The sequence below is a fragment of the Ambystoma mexicanum genome, chromosome 12, assembly GCF_040938575.1.
Source record: "Ambystoma mexicanum isolate Mex_15411 chromosome 12, UKY_AmexF1_1, whole genome shotgun sequence".
Classification (NCBI taxonomy): domain Eukaryota; kingdom Metazoa; phylum Chordata; class Amphibia; order Caudata; family Ambystomatidae; genus Ambystoma; species Ambystoma mexicanum.
Window position 1 is genome coordinate 353093241 of NC_090936.1, and position 22702 is coordinate 353115942.

A 22702-nucleotide genomic window follows, 5' to 3' on the forward strand; every position below is an offset into this window, starting at 1 on the left:
TGCCATGGATGCATGACACATGTGTGTGACAATGCACAGATTCAGTGATGCAGCCTAGTTACCCTTGTATCCGCTGTGTTTGGGGTGTATGGGGCCAGATGGATGTGACTGAGGTGAAGTGTGTGCATGTGATAGGCATGACCCATGATGCATGTGAGTTCCATATCATTGTATGTTTCAAGAGTCCATTGGACATGTATGGAAATGTCCATGGCATGCACCATGCCTGTTACTGTGTGTGTTTTGCCTGGACTGACCCATGTGTTGTGGAGGGACATGATGGAAGTGTAATTTGACAGTGGTACTCATCTGCTCTTGCTTCCTGTCTAGGGGACCATTGTACAGTACCTTGATGCTTGTGTTCTTTGTCTCCCTCTACGCAGCGGCTAGTGAAGAAGAGGGCGGAGACAGCGCTGTGGAGCAAGGCGGCGGGGATGCCCCCACGGCTGCAGCGGAAGGGGTGGGTGAGCCCCCACAGGGGCCTGCTAGGGTGGAAGATGGTGAGGAGCCATCCAGGTTGGTGGTTTCCACAGAGGAGGAGGAGGCCGCCACAGGGGCACACATGGGGCCTGGTGGGGGCATCCCTGCTGGTGCAAGTGGTGCAGTCCAGGGCCAGGGGCAGGAGGCAGCACAGGTCACCGTGGAGGGGCCTGTGCATGTCGCTGTCCCTGACCCTGTGAGTGCACCACCATGCACCAGCAGGGTTGCCCCGTCCCAGGCCCGTCCGCAGGTAGAGGGGATGTCCATGTCACCTGACTCCCCTCCACCTGAGGACGAGGGGACCCGTGTCCGTATGGAGAAGGTCCTGATTGGGGTTGCGATGCGCGCGGGTGCAATTCGTGATGATGTGCGTGCTTCCCGGGAGGAGCACGCACATCATCACGAAGAGCACCGTGCCGACGTGGCCCAATTGGGATCTTCCATGTTCGGGGGTTTCCTGCATGTGTCGGCCAATCTGGCGGCCCTCTCCTCCTCTGTGGAGGCTATACGCCAGTCGTTCTCCTTGCCGTCTTCCGGCCCAGATGCCACCAGGGCCCCCTTTGGACCTGCCCTGACCTATGCAGCCAGCTCGGTGGGGATCCCATCCCTGCCACAGTCGGGAGTCGGAGGTCAAGCAGGGGTGGACACCACAGCAACTGTACCCCAGCAGATGGAGGATGTGCCGGCATCATCAGGCAGGGCACGTGCACAACGGTGTCGGTGGATTCCATCAGCCTGGATGCCGTCGTGCTGGCAGAGGCAGTTGCGTCGGAGGCAGCAGCAGAGTCAACGTGGGAGGCATCATGGCTCGGGGCCATCAACATCAGAGGGGCAGGCATCGGCCGGAGGGCAGGAGGACCCAGGACAGGAAGTGTCTTCCGTGTGGCTGCGGTTGGGCCAGCAGATAGGTGCGGAGCGGCGGCGGGCGGAAGAGGAGCGGCTCACGATGGTCAGGGCGGAGAACTCCATACGGAGGGCCCTGAGGCGGGCCGAGTGCCTCAAGGCAATCCGCAGGGGGTTGGAGGAGCAGATGGCGTCGTCCCTGCGGGCCCTCGGGGCCATGGAACAGGACCGCCTCCGGGACATAGACGAGGAGTTTGATGATGCCCTGGCCCGGAACACTACGGAGTGAGCCGCTGGACTTGCCCGCCGCCTTTGTATATAGTTCTTTAGTTTTAGGTTTCATTTGTTTATTCTTATGATTTGGAGTCGACGGACACAGCTCCACTTTTTGTATATAGTTGCATTTTTGTTAGGGTTTTTTGTAGGTTTCCTTTGTTCAGTTGGGCTCATGGACCCTTGGATATTTTGTACATAGTTCTTCATTGGATTGTTTTATTTTTTAATTTTATTTTTTCTTCTCCATGGAGCAATGGTGTTTGGATTTTATTTTTTTTCTGTCGGATTGATTTCATTTTTAATGTGACTTTGAAGTACATTTTTTTTTGATTTGGTGTTTTTCATTTTTTGGGACGGACATGCACCTTTTCTTTTTTTCATTGGCATTGTAGTTTGTTTCATTTCATTTGCATTCATATTTTTTTAATACATTTTTGTTTTCATACTTCACTGTGTGGTATCATCTCATTGGTTTCATGCATGTCATGTTGGGTGTTTTCAAATTCATTTGCAACCATTGTGTGTGACAGACATGGGTTAATTTGCTTTATGTACGTTGGGGGTGTAACATGTAATTTTCATTTCCATGTGGGTGAATGGGTTACTTGGTAGGGCCTTTTGGCTGTGGAGGCTGACCATTACGCACATGGTTGGTGATTGTGAGGACCTGGGTGCAGGGGGACATGGGTGGGGGCCTGGTGGAGGCTGCCCCTGGTGGCTGGGGGGTGGGGGTGGTGGGAGACATGGGTGGGGGCCTAGTGGAGGGTGCCCCTGTATGCTGGGGGGTGGGGGTGCAGGGGGACATGAGTGGGGGCCTGGTGGAGGCTGCCCCTGCACTGCTGGGGGGTGGGGGTGGTGGGAGACATGGGTGGGGGCCTGGTGGAGGGTCCCCCTGCACTGCTGGGGGGTGGGGGGAGACATGAGTGGGGGCCTGGTGGAGGGTGCCCCTGCACTGCTGGGGGGTGGGGGTGGTGGGAGACATGGGTGGGGGCCTGGTGGAGGGTGCCCCTGCACTGCTGGGGGGTGGGGGTGGTGGGAGACATGAGTGGGGGCCTGGTGGAGGGTGCCCCTGCACTGCTGGGGGGTGGGGGTGGTGGGAGACATGAGTGGGGGCCTGGTGGAGGGTGCCCCTGCACTGCTGGGGGGTGGGGGTGGTGGGAGACATGAGTGGGGGCCTGGTGGAGGGTGCCCCTGCACTGCTGGGGGGTGGGGGTGGTGGGAGACATGGGTGGGGGCCTGGTGGAGGGTGCCCCTGCACTGCTGGGGGGTGGGGGTGGTGGGAGACATGAGTGGGGGCCTGGTGGAGGCTGCCCCTGCACTGCTGGGGGGTGGGGGTGGTGGGAGACATGAGTGGGGGCCTGGTGGAGGCTGCCCCTGGTGGCTGGGGGTGGTGGGAGACATGAGTGGGGGCCTGGAGGAGGGTGCCCCTGCACTGCTGGGGGGTGGGGGTGGTGGGAGACATGGGTGGGGGCCTGGTGGAGGGTGCCCCTGCACTGCTGGGGGGTGGAGGTGGTGGGAGACATGAGTGGGGGCCTGGTGGAGGGTGCCCCTGCACTGCTGGGGGGTGGGGGTGGTGGGAGACATGAGTGGGGGCCTGGTGGAGGGTGCCCCTGGTGGCTGGGGGTGGGGGTAGACAAGAGTGGGGGCCTGGTGGAGGCTGCCCCTGCACTGCTGGGGGATGGGGGTTGTGGGAGACATGAGTGGGGGCCTGGTGGAGGGTGCCCCTGCACTGCTGAGGGGTGGGGGTGGTGGTAGACATGAGTGGGGGCCTGGTGGAGGCTGCCCCTGGTGGCTGGGGGGTGGTGGGAGACATGAGTGGGGGCCTGGTGGAGGCTGCCCCTGGTGGCTGGGGGGTGGGGGTGGTGGGAGACATGAGTGGGGGCCTGGTGGAGGGTGCCCCTGGATGCTGGGGGGTGGGAGACATGAGTGGGGGCCTGGTGGAGGCTGCCCCTGCACTGCTGGGGGGTGGGGGTGGTGGGAGACATGAGTGGGGGCCTGGTGGAGGGTGCCCCTGGATGCTGGGGGGTGGGGGTGGTGGGAGACATGAGTGGGGGCCTGGTGGAGGGTGCCCCTGGATGCTGGGGGGTGGGGGTGGTGGGAGACATGAGTGGGGGCCTGGTGGCGTGTGCCCCTGCACTGCTGGGGGGTGGGGGTGGTGGTAGACATGAGTGGGGGCCTGGTGGAGGCTGCCCCTGGTGGCTGGGGGGTGGGGGTGGTGTGAGACATGAGTGGGGGCCTGGTGGAGGGTGCCCCTGGTGACTGGGGGGTGGGGGTGGTGGGAGACATGAGTGGGGGCCTGGTGGAGGCTGCCCCTGGATGCTGGGGGGTGGGGGTGGTGGGAGACATGAGTGGGGGCCTGGTGGAGGCTGCCCCTGCACTGCTGGGGGGTGGGGGTGGTGGGAGACATGAGTGGGGGCCTGGTGGAGGCTGCCCCTGGTGGCTGGGGGGTGGGGGTGGTGGGAGACATGAGTGGGGGCCTGGTGGAGGGTGCCCCTGGTGGCTGGGGGGTGGTGGTAGACATGAGTGTGGGCCTGGTGGAGTCTGCCCCTGCACTGCTGGGGGGTGGGGGTGGTGGGAGACATGAGTGGGGGCCTGGTGGAGGGTGCCCCTGCACTGCTGGGGGGTGGGGGTGGTGGGAGACATGAGTGGGGGCCTGGTGGAGGGTGCCCCTGCACTGCTGGGGGGTGGGGTGGTGGGAGAAATGGGTGGGGGCCTGGTGGAGGGTGCCCCTGCACTGCTGGGGGGTGGGGGTGGTCGGAGACATGAGTGGGGGCCTGGTGGAGGGTGCCCCTGCACTGCTGGGGGGTGGGGGTGGTGGGAGACATGAGTGGGGGCCTGGTGGAGGCTGCCCCTGGTGGCTGGGGGGTGGGGGTGGTGGGAGACATGAGTGGGGGCCTGGTGGAGGGTGCCCCTGCACTGCTGGGGGGTGGGGGTGGTGGGAGACGACATGAGTGGGGGCCTGGTGGAGGCTGCCCCTGGTGGCTGGGGGGTGGTGGGAGACATGAGTGGGGGCCTGGTGGAGGGTGCCCCTGCACTGCTGGGGGGTGGGGGTGGTGGGAGACATGAGTGGGGGCCTGGTGGAGGGTGCCCCTGCACTGCTGGGGGGTGGGGGTGGTGGGAGACATGAGTGGGGGCCTGGTGGAGGGTGCCCCTGGTGGCTGGGGGGTGGGGGTGGTGGTAGACATGAGTGGGGGCCTGGTGGAGGGTGCCCCTGCACTGCTGGGGGGTGGGGGTGGTGGGAGATATGAGTGGGGGCCTGGTGGAGGGTGCCCCTGCACTGCTGGGGGGTGGGGGTGGTGGGAGACATGAGTGGGGGCCTGGTGGCGGGTGCCCCTGCACTGCTGGGGGGTGGGGGTGGTGGTAGACATGAGTGGGGGCCTGGTGGAGGCTGCCCCTGGTGGCTGGGGGGTGGGGGTGGTGTGAGACATGAGTGGGGGCCTGGTGGAGGGTGCCCCTGGTGACTGGGGGGTGGGGGTGGTGGGAGACATGAGTGGGGGCCTGGTGGAGGCTACCCCTGGATGCTGGGGGGTGGGGGTGGTGGGAGACATGAGTGGGGGCCTGGTGGAGGCTGCCCCTGCACTGCTGGGGGGTGGGGGTGGTGGGAGACATGAGTGGGGGCCTGGTGGAGGCTGCCCCTGGTGGCTGGGGGGTGGGGGTGGTGGGAGACATGAGTGGGGGCCTGGTGGAGGGTGCCCCTGGTGGCTGGGGGGTGGGGGTGGTGGTAGACATGAGTGGGGGCCTGGTGGAGGCTGCCCCTGCACTGCTGGGGGGTGGGGTGGTGGGAGACATGAGTGGGGGCCTGGTGGAGGGTGCCCCTGCACTGCTGGGGGGTGGGGGTGGTGGGAGACATGAGTGGGGGCCTGGTGGAGGCTGCCCCTGGTGGCTGGGGGGTGGGGGTGGTGGGAGACATGAGTGGGGGCCTGGTGGAGGGTGCCCCTGCACTGCTGGGGGGTGGGGGTGGTGAGAGACATGGGTGGGGGCCTGGTGGAGGGTGCCCCTGCACTGCTGGGGGGTGGGGGTGGTGGGAGACATGAGTGGGGGCCTGGTGGAGGGTGCCCCTGCACTGCTGGGGGGTGGGGGTGGTGGGAGACATGAGTGGGGGCCTGGTGGAGGGTGCCCCTGGTGGCTGGGGGGTGGGGGTAGTGGTAGACATGAGTGGGGGCCTGGTGGAGGGTGCCCCTGCACTGCTGGGGGGTGGGGGTGGTGGGAGACATGTGTGGGGGCCTGGTGGAGGGTGCCCCTGCACTGCTGGGGGGTGGGGGTGGTGGGAGACATGAGTGGGGGCCTGGTGGAGGGTGCCCCTGCACTGCTGGGGGGTGGGGGTGGTGGGAGACATGAGTGGGGGCCTGGTGGAGGGTGCCCCTGCACTGCTGGGGGGTGGGGGTGGTGGGAGACATGAGTGGGGGCCTGGTGGAGGGTGCCCCTGGATGCTGGGGGGTGGGGGTGGTGGGAGACATGAGTGGGGGCCTGGTGGAGGGTGCCCCTGGATGCTGGGGGGTGGGGGTGCTGGGTGAAATGAGCAGGTGTGCAGGGTAGTCCCCTGTGGTGTGTGCTGCCTGCAGGGGCCGTGGAGGGTGTACAGGGAATACCTGGGAGCACACAGCCAAATCGCGTGTAGAATTTCCTGTGTACCCCTGTCATACACGTGCCCAGCCAAATCGCGTGTGGAACTTCCTGCGTACCCCTGAAATCCACGTACCCTGACAAATCGCGTGTGGTACTTCCCGCGCACCCCTGAAATCCACGTACACGGCCAAATCGCGTGTGGAACTTCCCGCGCACCACTGAAATCCACGTACCCTGACAAATCGCGTGTGGAACTTCCAGCGCACCCCTGAAATCCACGTACCCGGCCAAATCGCTTGTGAAACTTCCCGCGCACCCCTGAAATCCACGTACACGGCCAAATCGCGTGTGGAACTTCCCGCGCACCACTGAAATCCACGTACCCTGACAAATCGCGTGTGGAACTTCCCGCGCACCCCTGAAATCCACGTACCCGGCCAAATCGCGTGTGGTACTTCCCGCGCACCCCTGAAATCCACGTACAAATCGCGTGTGGAACTTCCCGCGCACCCCTGAAATCCACGTACCCTGACAAATCGCGTGTGGAACTTCCCGCGCACCCCTGAAATCCACGTACCCGACCAAATCGCGTGTGGAACTTCCCGCGCACCCCTGAAATCCACGTACACGGCCAAATTGCGTGTGGAATTTCCCGCGCACCCCTGTAATCCACGTACCCTGACAAATCGTGTGTGGAACTTCCCGCAAACCCCTGGAATTCACATGCCCTGCCAATTCGCGTGTGAGACTTCCCGCGCACCCCGGTATACACGCACACGTATTTTTTGTCAGCGGGTGTTCGTGTTTGTGGGTACCCCTTTGCACGTCATTTGTCCTGGAGGGCCACAGTATGGGACATTCATCATGGCAGTATATAGGTGCTATTTTTTGGCGCACCTTTTGGCGCACATTTCTTCCAGGCGCAGAGACGCTACCGCCTGCTTTCTTGTGGTGGTCGTGTTTGTGCCTGTGCGCTGGTTTGAGCTTTTTTGCCCTATTCTATTCCATGAATACGTGTTGTAGGCGAGCTTGTGGGCGTTCCGCGCACTTGTACCCTGTACTTCCCCCGTGACACCCACATTTTGGCAAGTTGTTCCCCATTCCGAGTGTTACGCCCCGTGTTCCGCCTACTTTTGTTGCGTGCGCCGCGCTATGTGCGATTTTCGCTGTGGCCTGTGCGATTTTCGCTGTAACCTGGCGCACACAGTTAGATGGCCTGTGCGCCAACGTGCGCCGCGCACTTTTTTATCGCACATCCGATGGTTTTCTCGCGCACGGCCTTCCATGAATCGACGTGCGCTGCTTTTCGTGCGATTTTCGCACTTGCACTGTGATTTTCGCTATTCCACTGCGATTCGCACGTTTTTGGCCACTTGCGCCGCGCTAATTATTCCATGAATCGGCCTCAAATTGGTTTATTTGTTTTGGTTAGGGTTATTAGTTGTTATAGTAGTAGTGATGTGAGGCCTGTAGATATTCGATGATGAATGTGATGAGATGGTGAGTGCAACTGATTATGTGTGCACTGGATGAGTTTGGGAGTCGTAGCCTCTATTAGGAATGTACAGTATGTGTAAAGACCAACCCAGATGCAGTGAGTTTGGTTTTAGGTCTTTATTCAGCGGGCCCGCTCGGAGCGACAACAAAGCACCGCCTCTCAGCAGATCTCTCTCCAACTTGACTTAACAATGAGTTAATAGTAAAAGTGATGTTTAACATTTTTTTTCCCACAGATGGACTTTAAAGATTAATAGGCAGTGTGGACTGGTTAGTTTTGCAGTAAATGGAGTTCAGAAACGTGATTTGTGAAATCTTGCTACACTAATGATTTTGCTTTTATAGGTGGGACTTTTATTCATGGTAGAGAACTTGGATGTTTAAGAATAGAACTTGTTGTTAGACATGCAAAGTTATTGAAATTGTATGACATGTTGAAGTGTTAGTGAAGAAAATTGTTGACTTATGTCCTGTGGTATGATGAATAGTTGTATGATGCGGTGAGTGGTGTTATGAAGAGCTCCCTGTAGTTGTGTGTAGAAGGTGTTTTTCAACACGGGCACATGTGGGATGGTGACACTGAGTGTTGTGGTGGTGGCTATCCAGGTATTCGGAATATCCAGCCTGGTTGAATGGACAATGTGGTGTGTACAGCCAGTGAGTTGTGGTATGGAGAGGTTTGTGAGGGAGCCGGGTGAATGATGTGATGTTGTGTGCTATGAGATGAGAAAACTTCTAGAAGGGCTGGGATGGCTGATAATGTTGAGAAGTATTGAAGGGTATCTTTGTTGATGTTGATGGTATCTCTTCTTTACTGTGTAGAAAAGGGGAGAGACATTGTTTCGAGAAGTAATTGTCCCACAGGGTGAGGACGGTCTTAGGGTTTGTGTGTGTGTGTGTAGAGTGTTCCTGTTTTGAGGTAAGAGATGCACTTGCATTGGATGGTGTGTGTTTGTGAGTGTGTCTTTTGCTGGTAGGTGTTGTTTGATATTATTAAGTGGGGGAGATATGTAGTGACTAAGCTTCCCCTGGACCCTGAGTAGAATGCATGGAATGTTGGAGTGAGTGACATAGAATGCAGCCTGAGAGAATATTGATGTATGAGTGGTGATCTGTGAGAGTCAGTTGGAGATGTAGACCCCCCTGAGAGAGGATGCCAGTGCATGTTGCCCTTAACTTACGTGTACATGACCTTTTGTACCTGATGTAATGTACAAGGAACCTATTGAAGGAGTCACTGGTACACAGGTACATTCCAGGATGTCAGAGTCATCTTTGGCCAGGACCCATCTTTACACTTATCCATTCACCTCTGCTTCTATCACGGAGTCCCGGCTGGATAATCCGTGTATTTCACTGCACTCAAGGTGCCTTATCCTTCTGTGGAGGCGTAGACTTCTGGCTCCTTTTTTTGCTGCGGCCGCCTTGTGCTTCAGTATCCAGCTCTCCATTAGTTTTCAGCTGCGGGAGAAACTGACCCACTCCAGGGGGCACACAGGCCCTGCCTCGCAGCAGCCGCCATGTCCACCAGGTGCGTTCGCTACCGACTCCTCGCTCCTGCTCCCTTTTCACTGTTTCCCTTGGGCAGTGGCTCCTCCTCTCTCCTGCTCTCAGTCCCGGGACCAGATTCAGGTCTACGAGCGCCACCCGCCAGCCGTCCCTCACTTGGCCTTCTCCGACGCTGTCCCTCACCTGGGCACTCCCGACCTTCCAATCCTCTTTGGCCCATCTCCGGACCCGTCTACTTTCTTTGTCCGGTGGGCGCCATTTTCATTTCAGATGCCTCCATTGTTCTCCGATTTTCAATTCAACTATCTTTTCAAAAGGCAATCTAGCACTCTCCGTCTCTTCGCTCCATGCAGCCAAGTCGTTCATGCACTGATTCCCACCATTTGTAAGCAATCTCTGCAGCTTGTAATTAGTTGATATGACGGATCATGCAAATTCTGGCAGGTGCCTTCCGGAAAGCCGACATACTCCATCGGCCACAAGCCATGCCCCCGGACTCACTACTTGTCCTCATCTTCATGCTATTGTACAGACATCCTTCTTGGGAATGCATTCACCATCTTTAAATGTGTTATTGTAAGTAATTTCTGATCAAAATGTACACCACTGTTCTTCGAATAAATACAAATACAACATTCAGAATATCTCTTTTGGCGAAATCCCATTTCTCATTATCTCATTATCATTTCTCATTATCATTCTCATTATTTCGTTTTTCGTTTAAGGAGAAATAAATACACACTACGTCAAAATTAAAATAGTAATAATTTAACATCACCATATAAAAGTATATACCATGCAAGGCCAACGGGAGTCACCTCAACTCCACCTCAGACATCAGCAATATCTTTTCTCACCTTCATACTCTTTTTAAGAAAAGTTAATAATTCCCAAGCCACATACAGCGAATCGGCTGAAAGGAGGTAGTATAAAGCTGGGCGGCAGTGGCTAAAATTCAGTTGTCTGAGCATGGGAAGGAGTGTGTGGGCTGTCTAATATGTGTGTATGTGGGGCAGAATATCACAAAATGTAAAAGATCCTCCCCTGCTGTCCCACATAATGGACAGCTGGACACATCCATTAAGCCTTTCCGTTGAGCTGGGATAGCTCTCTCTCTCACCAATAAGCTGTAAAAATGGGCTTGGGTAATCGGACAATGGTCTGATTTTCTGTTGGTCAAAACAAGATATTGCTGTAAGTAATAAACGCTACTAACAGCTGCAAGCAATCTGTTGGCATTAATCAAGATTTGTCTAGACGTCTTGTGTTCCGTAACTAATAGAACACAGGTTATCTTATAGGTGTTCGTTTGTCCGTACATCAGTAAGTTACAGGGAGGAGAAAGTGCCAAAGCATTCATCTGTGACAGCTAATTACTAATATGAAATAGCCAAGGAATGTTATGCCAATCTTCTCTAGTTAAGAGTGTTTTAATAATAAATTGGGTTACAGCTACATTCAGATTGGACCAATTGCAAACCAATGGAGAAGCAGTGACAATCGCCAAACGTCTTCCAGAAATCCGACACCAAATTCTACATGCACAACAAAATTGGGAGCCAGGCCCAAAAGACCTAAAAGTTTTTTGAAAAACATATTCTCCAATATCTGTAACTGACATGCTCGCATGACCCTGTAGTGAGACCCCATAATTCACTGCTGCCTTGGTCTGCACTTCATAGACATTTCAAATCATACAAAAGAAGTTGGCCTTAACACATGGCCATAAAACAAGATACTCGCCCAGAGATTGGCTCATCCTAGTTTTCTGTTTATGTATGTGGGCTGTCCTGTAACCATTGATGAGAACTATATACCTAAATAATAAAATTCCTGAACCCTCGGTATAAGGGATCTGTTGCTCATCATCTGGTTCATTTTCACACCCTTTCTTCCTCTTGTGCAGGCCATAACTGCAGATTTAGCAGTATTTATCTTAAGATCCAAGGCGTTCATTCATAAATTTAGTATAAACATTGATCAGCTTTTGGAGCGCCTTGGGAGTGTGGGCTATAACAATGGAATCGTTGGCATAAGCCAACATTGGAAAGGCCCTGCCACCCACCCAGTCAGCATTAGAATCCACCAGGCCTTATACAAACCATTGATATAAAGAGCAAAAAGAACTGAGGCCAGCACACAACCCTGGCGAACCCACAGTTTTACATTTAAAAAGTCTGTACATTGGCCCAATTCCCCATGGTGCACACAAGCCTGGTTACCCCTATGGACTGCCTGTAATACTATCAATATCTCTGCTGCACAATTCATGGACCTGAGCACTGCCCACAATATCTCCCTATTTACCTTGTCAAATGAGGTAACCAGGTCCATGAATGCAAAAAAAGGCCTCAGCACTCAAATGGAGACGAAGAGCTTGATCTACAGTGGTCACCCCTACTCTAAAATGTTATTCTACTTTTAGTAGGTCCTTTCCTAGCTAAACACAAAATGAAGGTGTTCAACTCAAGTGTATAGTCTTTTCTTCCTTCCTTCTTGCTCCCATGTAAGCCTGCGACACCCTCCACTTTCAGGACCATGAAGTGCGGTTTAAACACTTCATCAAAACTGTCAAGGGTCCACAACCTTTAGGTCTCCAGATTTTGTGGACTACAATTGCCATCATCACTAGCGAGCATAGGCAATGGTATGGGATCATGGGAGTCATAGTCCAAAACATCTGCAAGTTGCAGACCCCTGGATTACACTAAAATCCTGTCCCAACCCCTCTCACTACAGTCAGTCTCCTGCTTCAATGGTTAAAATATGTGGCACAAAGTAACATGCGTTAACAAAATTCTAGCTTCCAAATGCTTTTCCCATTGATGTGTAGTTTAGTACACCCTTTCGAGTAACCAAGGTGACAAGTCATCAGGCACAACAGTGGCTTTGTTAAAATGTTATCTTTTGATCTTTCCTAAAAGCAGCACAGCCATGTCGGATCCAGAGATAAAAAATGAAGACACGATGGCGTTCACATTCATATACTTGCTTTGCGCTTACTTGCTTAAATGCCTGAAGAACTTCTGCTCTTTGGCTGAAGTGCTTAAACAGCAAATGAAGAGCCCCAGAAAGTAAAGGTGGGTAGTCATGCATGATGAGATGAATAAGGACACGCAGAAATGTCCGGCCTCCCTCATCATCAAGCTCCACAGGATTCTTCTCTTTACTGGAAAACAAGAATATGAAAGTCAGGTGACAGTCCTCAGGTGTCCATCGCAGGATACAGCACATCACAATAACAGATCTTGTTGTGCAGCACCCAACATTTCTATGAACCTACACACCTCTCTCAATCTGGCATTTGCACTAGAAAGTATAGTATGAACAAGTAATTTGCAATTAAATAAATATAAAATCTGCAAATGTTTTGAAAGCAGAACTACACCAGTTTGGAAAGCCCTTGTTGAGAACTTGTTAAGAGTTGATTACATTTTTAGAGTTTGGGAAAACAGCTGCCTTTGTTGAAAATCCATGTCTATAGCAATACCTAAACACTCGCAATTGTAAACAGAAACCATATGTTTGACATTTAAGTTATTTTTAAGAAGAGAGCATGAACATAGGGCCTCATTACAAGTATGCCGGTCTGGAAATAGCGGCACCTTTTCCCAGACTGGCATAATCCGAGTCGCAATGCTGCTAACACTGTCACTGCAAGTGACCTACCGTGTCCGACAGCACTATGAATGGAATCTGTGGAATAACGTGTCGGCCGTGCCTGAGACACTGGCATATGGGTAGTATGTTCACATTCAAGTAGTATGTAAATGTAAACACCGGGATGAAAGTGGCGGTAGCACCGTGATGACAGCACCGGAAACACCAGTATCACAGACCAAGCGTTAAACAGTGTCAGGTGTGCAGAAACCGGTCACAGGTGGACCGAATCAGCCCAGGTGGCAACCATGATCACTGCAAAAGCACAGAAGGACCACTCCCATCACTACCATGCTTGCTGCAGCAGCAGTAGCAGTAATAGAGCCGGAGGCCCAGCATGCAGGGATACAACTTGAAGAGGCAGAGATGCAGAAGAGGCGGCGGATATGCAGGAGGAGAATGAAGGCCATGTAAAATAACAATGGCCAGCAGGTTACCCCCCGCAGGCAGCCATGCATAAGGGCCACACCCTTCAACCTCAGCCAAACCAAATCCACACCCTGTACCGGCTAGACAGGGACACCATCACATTCATAGTGGACCTCATCCACGATGACCTCGCCAGCCTCATCCAGATCCGTACTGCCATCCGCTCCTTGCTCAAGGTAGTGTCTGTGCTACACTTCCCTGCCACCGGCACATACCAACACACTGTGGGTGAACTGCATGGGCTATCGCAACCATGTTTTTCACGGGTCCTCTTTCAGGTCATTGATGCCCTGCTGCGGCATGTGTGTGATCACATAGGTCTACCCAGAACACCTGACCAGGTTAATGCCACGAAAGTAGCATTCCATGACCTTGCCGGCATGCGCAATGTGATTGGTGGATTGGACTGCACGCATGTGGAGCGGGTGTCCAGGCATGCTGTTGAGTACAGGAACCATAAACTATACCACTCCCTCAATGTGCAGATAGTGTGTGATGCACACCACCTCATCACCCATTGCTGTGCAATATTTCCAGGATCAACCCACGATTCCATGGTGCTGTGAAACTAACTCCACGCGGCCTGGGTACATGGCACGTCACATCGGAGAGTGTACCTGGCTGTTGGGTGAGTGTAATGATCAAAGCATGTGCAATGTGGAATTGGGGGGGGGTATAATACACCCCAGCGTATCTGACATTTGGGTGAGTGTAATGATCATAGCATGAGCACTGTGGTATTGGGGGTGGGGGTGTCACAACTATCTGCAGTGCATGTGTGCAATGCAATGTCCGACACATAAATAGCATGCCTGAGATGAAGGCCATTCCTCACGTGTGTCAAATGGACAGACGGAGCATGTGCATGCATAATACCATCAAAGCTGGACTGCAACATACAAAGCACTACAGGTACCAGAATGCAGCACACAAATGTCCCCAAACCCTGCAAAAACACACGGGACACAACCCACACCATCTGCAGCACAGACTAATCATTCAAATGCACCACAACACACTGCCTCCAAACCACTAGCATACCCCATACCATGTAGCCAGGTGCCCTGCCTGTTCCAAGTGCACATACACATATGCATGTGACCAGAATGGCAATGAAATAGCTAGACATATCAATGGATGGGGGATATGACCATCATACGACATGCAAATCGAAACAAAATCAGAACACACATTAGTCTGATTTGTGTGTGTCGTAGTGAAAGGGTCGTAGGTCAAGGTGGGTGTGAATCGGTCATGGAAAAGTGACAGCAAAACACCCATTCACCACGCATAGTGACGAAGCATATTGGCTGCTTGGCAATCATTAGGCTGTCATCCCCTTCCCAATCAAATCAATTCCTTCTATCGTACCCCTCTGTGTATGCATCCACATCCATAATTTTCCCTGATTTATTGATGCTCGTCAACCACTGCCATGAAGCACATCAGTATGCCACGCATGTACTCAATCTCTAAATATAGCAAATTCTTTTTTTTCACGTTAAGAAACGTTATTACCTGTGATAGCTCTGCCTACCAAGGTCTGACCCGTCGGGCTGTATCAGGCAGATTTCTATTTTGCAGACCCAGAAACAAGCCACCTGGTTGTGCTACTGGCACACTTACAGCTGGACAAGCCAAACTTTCCGTTTGCCTGTGTCATTACATTGACATTGATGAATGCAGACAGAAATCCGTAAGATAACCCTGAAACTACGCAAAACTGTTGATACAATGCACAGACATCAATTCCCACTGACAATGTGCATGTTACCCTGCACATCTATGACATATGCTACATCCTCTGCAATTTGCATGTAATAAGTACCAACATGATGCAGGCCCCACAATGATTTTCCCTCTTTTTTGTCCCTCCCGTGCAGGTGATGCTGACCCCTGTGAGGCAACCGAAGAACCAGTACGAGCAGGGATACAACCATGCTCACATCAGGACACGTTGTATGATTGAGCAGACATTTGGCATGTTAAAGGCAAGGTTCAGGTGCCTGAGCAGAAAGGGGGGGGGGAATGATGTACAGCCCTGTGAAGGTGGGCAAGATAGTCCTAGCCTGTGCCCTGTTGCACAACATGTGTATCAGGCGCAACATACCACTGACCCTGGACATGGACATGTACCCACCTGATGTGGAAGATGAGAACGACAGTGATGAGGAACTGCCACTGGCACATCACAGGGATCCCGGTGATGGCCGTAAGGCATGAAATGCACTGATTACCCACTATTTCTGAGCACATCACAAGAGCACATGGCCTACAACAGATAACGCACTCAGCACTGTACAGGAAATAAATCCCTCAGTCACACTAAAAATTAATGTTCAGTCATAATTTTAATGCATCACCAAGTGTAATGTATATACATGAATGAATGACAAATGTGGAACTACATTAACTACCAAAACTATCCCTTCCCACTCCCCCTCCACAACTATCCATCCCCACTCCCCCCCAACTATCCCTCACCACTCTCCTCCCCAACTATCCCTCCCCACTCCTCCTCCCCACCTATCGCTCCACAACTCCTGTCATGTTGTACAAGTAGTCCTTGCAGAAGACACATACAGGGCACATGTCTGTAGTGGGCCTATTTGCATCCCCTTTTGCTATCTGTCGTGCGACTGTGTGCAGAGGTGGACAGATGCATTGAACTTCGCTTTGGGCTGCTGGGCACAGAACTTGCAGGTGTGAAACTTGTGGATGGTTTGTGGGCCAGCTCAGTGTGCAGTTGGTCGATGAAGGCCCGAAGGCACATTGCCATTGTCTCGGCAATAGAAGACATGACACTATTGCCCTTGCGTACCCTTCTGGCCATCTGGACAATGACAGTTGTGCAACGTCCAAGGGCACATGCATTTCGCCGCCCACTGGCATGGACACTCTCCCGCATCAACTGTACCTGCTGGAGGTGCTGCTACACTACGGCAGTTAAGGTATCCTGACGTTCCTTGATGTGTCGGAGTCTGCCATCCATTTCCCTGACACTGGGGAACAGTGGGCGCTGAGGGCTCATTGGGTCCATGGGGCTGAATACTAATGGCTCATAGCTGCTGTGATGGCTGATCTCCCCTGTATCCACTCCATGATCTTCAGCTATGTCCTCTGCACTTGATAGATGGGCACAGCTGGTGCTGGCGGGAGGGGTACAACTGTGCTGAAAGTGATGGTAGGTGCTGCCGGGAAGGGCGCAGCTGTGCTGACAGTCATGGTAGGTGCTGGCTTGATGGGCACAGCTGTGCGGACAGTGATGGTAGGTGCTGCCGGGATGGGCGGAGCTGTGCTGACAGTGATGGTGAGTGCTGCTGGGAAGGGCGCTGCTGTGCTGACAATGATGGTAGGTACTGCCGGGGTGGGCGCAGCTGTGCTGACAGTAATGGTAGGTACTGCCAGGATGGGCGCAGCTGTGCTGATTGTGGCACTTGTGCCAGTGGAGGCTGTGGTGTCCTGGGTGGGGGTGGTGGTAATGGTGTCCTGCGGCGGTGGTGGCTGGTGCCCCTTGAGGTGCTTGCCGAGGCCACTTCATTGTCAGATGATGTGTCTGAGGGAGTCGGAAAGGCAGGTTGTCAGTGAACAGTGTGGATTGATGAAGCAGAGATGCATGCATTATGTTGGTCGTGGCTGTGCTGTGTCGGTGACATGGCGTGGTACATGGCATGGTGCGCACATGCTTGTGTTATGCGTACTGAGCGGAAGGATGTGTGATGTTTGTACATGGTAGAGTAGTGCGCTGGGGATACTGTTGTGGTGTACTGCCAATTACTGGGTACAGTGTTATGGGGAGAGTGGGGGACATTCACATTGTGGGATGCTGGGGTGGGGAGGGTTGTTGTATAGATGGGGTCATCATGAGCTTGCTGCCTGTAGCAGTTACAGGACAGTTGTGCATTTATGCTCAGATGGGGCTTAGCACGGCTGTCAATTTGTGCGTGGGGAAGCACGGTGGGCGCACATGCAGTACGCTGTGGCAGGGTGATGAGTGTATGTGTAGGAGCTGATGCATATTCAATTGGCAGTACAGGATGCCGGTGCTGGGTTCCATGTGTATGACTGGGATGGGTCATATTTTGGTGGTCAGAGTGTATGTCTATTTATGCACCCAAATTGTTGCACAATTGAGGGTGGGGGGGCATGCAGGGTGTTTTTGGGGCTGTGGACGATGCAATTACCATTTCTGTGATATGTTGGTACACTGGTAAGTGCAGGGTGGCCAGGGAGGTTGATATTACATTGGGGTTATGTGTACTCACCGGCCTCTTCAGGTGTCCCGGCTCCAGCCTCTGCAGCACTCACCCTTTCAATGGACTCTAGGTGCAGCACACTGTTACCGGTGCCGGTGGATCCAGGACCGTGATGCTGGGTTTGGAGGTACCGGCACCGAGGACGACGGTGTTGTCAGTTTTTGGGTATTTTGATGGTGTTTCTGTGATGCCGGAACTGCCGTTTACGGCATGCCGGAATGCACGTGCCCGACAACAAGTATTCATGCAGTGATTCCGGAATCACGGGTTGCCGGAAACGGTGGCACTTGATTTTATGAATCCTGAGAATCATGGTAATTCTCAGCACATCAGCTATGGAATTAGCTTCTGCGCCTACCTTACCATGAATTAATGATGGCATGGAGACATGCATGCTCACCGAATGTCAATACAGGATGCCAAGAGAAGTCACAGCATTTCTATGGCATAAGCTATTGAGAAGCCACAAAAGCATAGTCAGATGTCTGTAGATTCTTTTGTTCTATGGAGGCAGGGAGTGATGACACACTTGCAAAATCACACAACAAAGCTGAAATGTAAGGCAATGAAGTAATCCACAACTCCTTGAGCCATGCACTCCTCAGTGTCTGTTCTTCACTCCCACAGCCATCATCTGCCAATCTTGTATTAAGCTTGCAGAGAAACATTACTCCCACCTTCCAGCCTCTAATTGACTAGCATTCTGTCCATTTTGTTACCTCATATGTTACTGTTCCTGGGTCTATCAAGGATTGTGGTACTAATGCCGACTGTTACTCTTGCTACCTTCACTCAGCGTATTCCTGCCCTAGCTACTGCATAATGAGATTCTTGCAGTAAGAATGGATGTATTTATTTATGACATTTGTTTAACGCCTAATCCCTGGTGTATCACAGTGTTTGGTACTGAGCGAGAGTTAACAGGGACATTTGATACAGGTATTAGTCATATTTGTCAAACAGCCAGGTGTTTATAAGCTTTTTGAAGGCAGCGAAAGAGTGTTTGTTTCCAGCTTGCTTGTTTTTGAAGCGCGGGGTGTGCAGTGAAATGCTGGTACTGGATCTTAATGAGCGCATTAGGTGATTCTGGGCAACTCTGTTGTTGAGGTAGAGGGGAGCCTCCTTGTAGATGCATTGGTGGGCAATAGTTTGAGTTTTAAAGTCGATGCAAGCTTTGATGGGCAGCCAGTGAGCCTCTTGTCTGGTTGCTGAAATGTGCTCAGTGTTTTAGGCCTAGGGCGGCGCACAAGACTTTGTTCTGCAGGAGTTGGAATATAGCTAGGTTTGCTACTGAAGTGTCTATGGCAATTTCTGTCTTGAATACGATCATGTATGAAACAAACTGGTACTGAAGTCGCAAGAAAAAAGAAAAACGAGAATATATTTCCTCTTTCCTTAATCTATCCACTATTAGATAAGCGGCACACCCGCGCCGACTGGGGATAGTGCCACAGGTAGGCAGGGAAAAATAGAATGTATCTATCCCCTTTGTCTTCTTGACCTTAAATAGCAGCCAATATTCACACCACTCAGTCCCCAGTCTCTATCCTTAATACTAATGCGGTTTTCAGATAGTTAAGACATGATTGAACCAGGGGTTATGGGAGGGCAACCAATTTTGTATGGTGCTGTACAGCCTATTAATAGTGGCACTGTCACAGGAGTGGTCCCCTGAGATAGGGATGAGTATTTCAGTATCATCTTGAAAGTTGGTGTAAATGATCCCCAGGGAGTCTAGGAGGTGATTGAATAGGGGCTTGGTGTATGTGTTTTATTTCTTCATACAGTGTTAAGTTCCTCAGTAAACCAGATGTTGTTTGGTTTGTAAGGTTTGGGAATGTTGGCTTTGATGGGTGTGTGCTGATCCATGGCGTGGAGGAGGCAGTGGTGGTTGTGGTTGGCTAAATCCTGGGAATTCTTATTGCTAGACATGGAACATGTGTTAAGCGATAATAGGAGTGTGGGCTTGAGCACCTCATGTGTTCGTTTGCTGGTGTTACGGACCATAATTGGGCTCAGTATGGGCAGGGGAGCGATGAAGGGTTTAGTGAGTGAGAAATTAAACTCTATGAGGGAGTGGTATGACCAGGGAACTGGGTTGATGGAGGAAATGTCAATAGCGGCATTGGCTGAGAGCATCCAGTCCAGAATGTGCCCTTTGATGTGAGTAGGGGAGGAGATTAATTGGGTTAAGTAATGTCTTCTAGTGCTTGTGCCAGTGCAATAGCTTTGGGGTCAGACGCGTCATTAAAGCCTAGATTGAAGTCCCCAAAAATAATACATTTAGTAGTTGGTTTCTGGGGAGGAGTAACCAGGAGGCCGATGTCATGTGTGGGCGGCTAGGGCCATTAGAAGCAGATTGTAGGTAGATTGGGGAGTGGTGGTGAGCTTAAGAAGCAGCATTTCATACCCAGGGGTGGGGGAAATAGATCTGATCATAAGAGAGGATTTTGTGACAAGAGCAATGTCTCCTACCATGGCATCTGTGTGGTCTGCCCTAAGGATGGTATTGTTGGGAGGCATAGATAGAGAAAGGAATAGGCCTCAGGCTCTGTGGAGCCAGGATTCTGTAGTGGCGAGGATGTCAAGATTGTAGTCTAGTATAATGTTGTGGACATCGATAGCATGTGCTCCAAATGAGCGTACATTTGTGCACAATTAAGTGTTTCCATATGCTTTATTGGAGGCCAAGGGACAGCAGGGCTAAAGGCCTGTTGCTTTTCACTAATGGGCGGAATATCAGGGCAGCTGGTGCAAGAGTTAATTCTTGCATGCCTGAAGTCCCCTAATGAGGAGACAGTGAGCTTGAAGGTATCAGGTGAAGAGTTCTAGCCTGGAGTGTAAATAGCCAGAGGGGTCCCACTCCCACACATGGCTGCGAGAGGCCTTTGTTAGGCAGTGGTTGCCGCAGTATGGGCAGGTGACATGAGAGTCTAGTGAACAGGAAACGGGAGTCGAATGAGGCTGCAGAGAGGGGGTGGTGATGGTTGAGGTTAAGGAGCCCAGGCCAGTGGCATGCAGGATCCGGTTTGGTAGGCGAGCAACTACTGATAGTAGGGCTTGGGTTGAAGTGGTTTGGGCAAGTCCCCTTAGCCAAGCAGGGGCTGCCAGTTGGGCTGGGGCAGCAGAAAATGGGGTTCGACCTCAAAGGTAGGCCCGTGAGGACTGTGGTGGTAGTCATGTGTGCTGTGCTTGGCAGGCAAGCAAGTGATAGAAGTAATGTACATCTTGTGGGGCTCTAGGCATTGCTTACTGGATAGGAAGGTCATGCCAGGAGTAGAAGGTCTGTGTGATGATGGCCCTGGTGCGAGACTGGGTAGCAAGGGAGTGGGTAAAGGCATGGGAGGAGTAGCGGGGCAAATGGGAGGTACAAGCATTGGGGATCTCTGCCAAATGGTGGGGGGATCCACCTGCAGACGTGGTACTCTGGGTTGAGCCTGTTGATGGAAAGCTGGAGGTAACTAGGTCTACGGGTAAGGTCCGAGCATGAGGCGCTGTACTAGTAGGCACAGTTACCACATTTAGGTGTAGTATGGGATAGGTTTGGGAAAGCAGAAGAAGCTTTAGCAGATCTGGTCTTGTGGATGGCAATTGACTGGTGTTTGCAGCTCGAGAGTGTCAGGCTTTGCGGTAGGGCAGTGGTTGTTGCTAGGCATCCTGTCTAATTCCATGGATATTTTTGGACCCGCTTCTGCTCATCTCTGTTGGGCCACAGCATCTTGGAGACCCAGCTACTAGATGCAATAGAAGTGCTTAAATGTCCTCAGTGCATGATATTTCCGAACTATAAGAAACAGTGTCTCTCATCTTTCAGGATGGTCTTTGGTTAGCACGCCACATACTCTCATCAACTTGCAGCTGGTTTTGTGTACAGTGTGGAAGCAAAACAATAAGTGCATCATTGGCATTAAAGCAGTTCATAAATATGCAATATAGAGACTAAACAAAGAATCCCACCTTAATGGCAATAAACCAGAGGTATTTGGGCTCTGATCGCCATTGAATATGATGTGGTTCTTAAAATCCATTGGTGCAGATGAGTGAACTATTGAGAAAAGCAATCTTTGGTTTTGTTTTTCAATACTTCTGTAAGATTTAAGTTCAATTGGCAATTTCTTAATGACTGCCATGGCCAGCATAATGAAGCCTCTGCCTCCAAATATACATCTTTAGAATCGGAGCACAAATGTATTCTCAGACCGGAGTTGTGTTGATGATTGCCAAAGTATTATTTATTGTTGGAGAAGAATAGGCCACAAGCATGATTTTCTTGGAGATATATATTATATTGAAAGTCAGCGTAATTCAATTTCAAACTTGCATTTCCAATTGATACATTGAAATGTAAATGCAACTAGCCCAATATGACGATTAGATGTGCATAATAAGCTTTTCTTACAAAATGTACCAAGCCAAAAGTTAAAATCGTGGAGATATGCTTCTTACGAGTTCATTGAGTTGTATATTGCAATACCTACAACTACGTTATGGGCAAGAGCTTGCAACCTGTTTGTCTACATGTTTTAGACTACGCCTCCCATATTCCCCCACCATTGACAAAGCTAGCAGGGTCTGCTGCGAGTTTCTGTCCAAAACATCTGGAGATCCCTGCTACGGAGTGGGGGTCAAACATTCAATTGAAAAGATTATCTGATGCAGATCAGAGAGTTAAAATAACAGATTGTATGGCATGTTTCTATTGTTCGGTGGGACAGTATTGTCAGTTAATGAAATTTGGAGATAAAGTAATCCCCGGCATTTCAACTTTAGAACAGTAAGGCTAAAACCAATGTGCCTTCACAATCTTCCTGCATTATATAATCTTCATTGAGCAGGCTGGTGTCCACATGGATCACAAAATACAGAGGAACATGTTACATTTAGGTATGGAAGCCAATACCAGCCTGCTGTAGAAGATAATGTAATAGATGGTTTAAATGCTACTTTTAAAAGAAGTAGGGAAAGGTCACTCAGATGGAGTCTGAGGAGCCCCTGCAAAGAATTGCCTAGAGAAGGCGTTCAATCACGCAGCTGTATCATATCAAGTTGATACCCCTTCCAACCCTGTTCAGATTCCTATAAAAATACAAAAGAACTATGAAAGTCTCCATGCCAGAGTCTACAGCTCATAGAAGCACCTTGCTCACTGACCCCTGCAGTGAATTCTGGATCATGTACACGTGCTT

General features: G+C 51.9%; 1 protein-coding gene across 9 annotated transcripts in view; it reads right to left on the bottom strand.

The window, feature by feature from the left end:
* Nucleotides 1-22702, bottom strand: part of ITPR2 (inositol 1,4,5-trisphosphate receptor type 2) — a 4412221-nt gene that overhangs the window by 2008001 nt on the left and 2381518 nt on the right. For all 9 annotated transcript variants that reach the window (XM_069628470.1, XM_069628469.1, XM_069628465.1 and 6 more), the window contains one exon: nt 12175-12340. In XM_069628470.1, coding sequence (XP_069484571.1) covers nt 12175-12340 — 166 coding nt within the window. The remainder of the gene's footprint in view (nt 1-12174; nt 12341-22702) is intronic.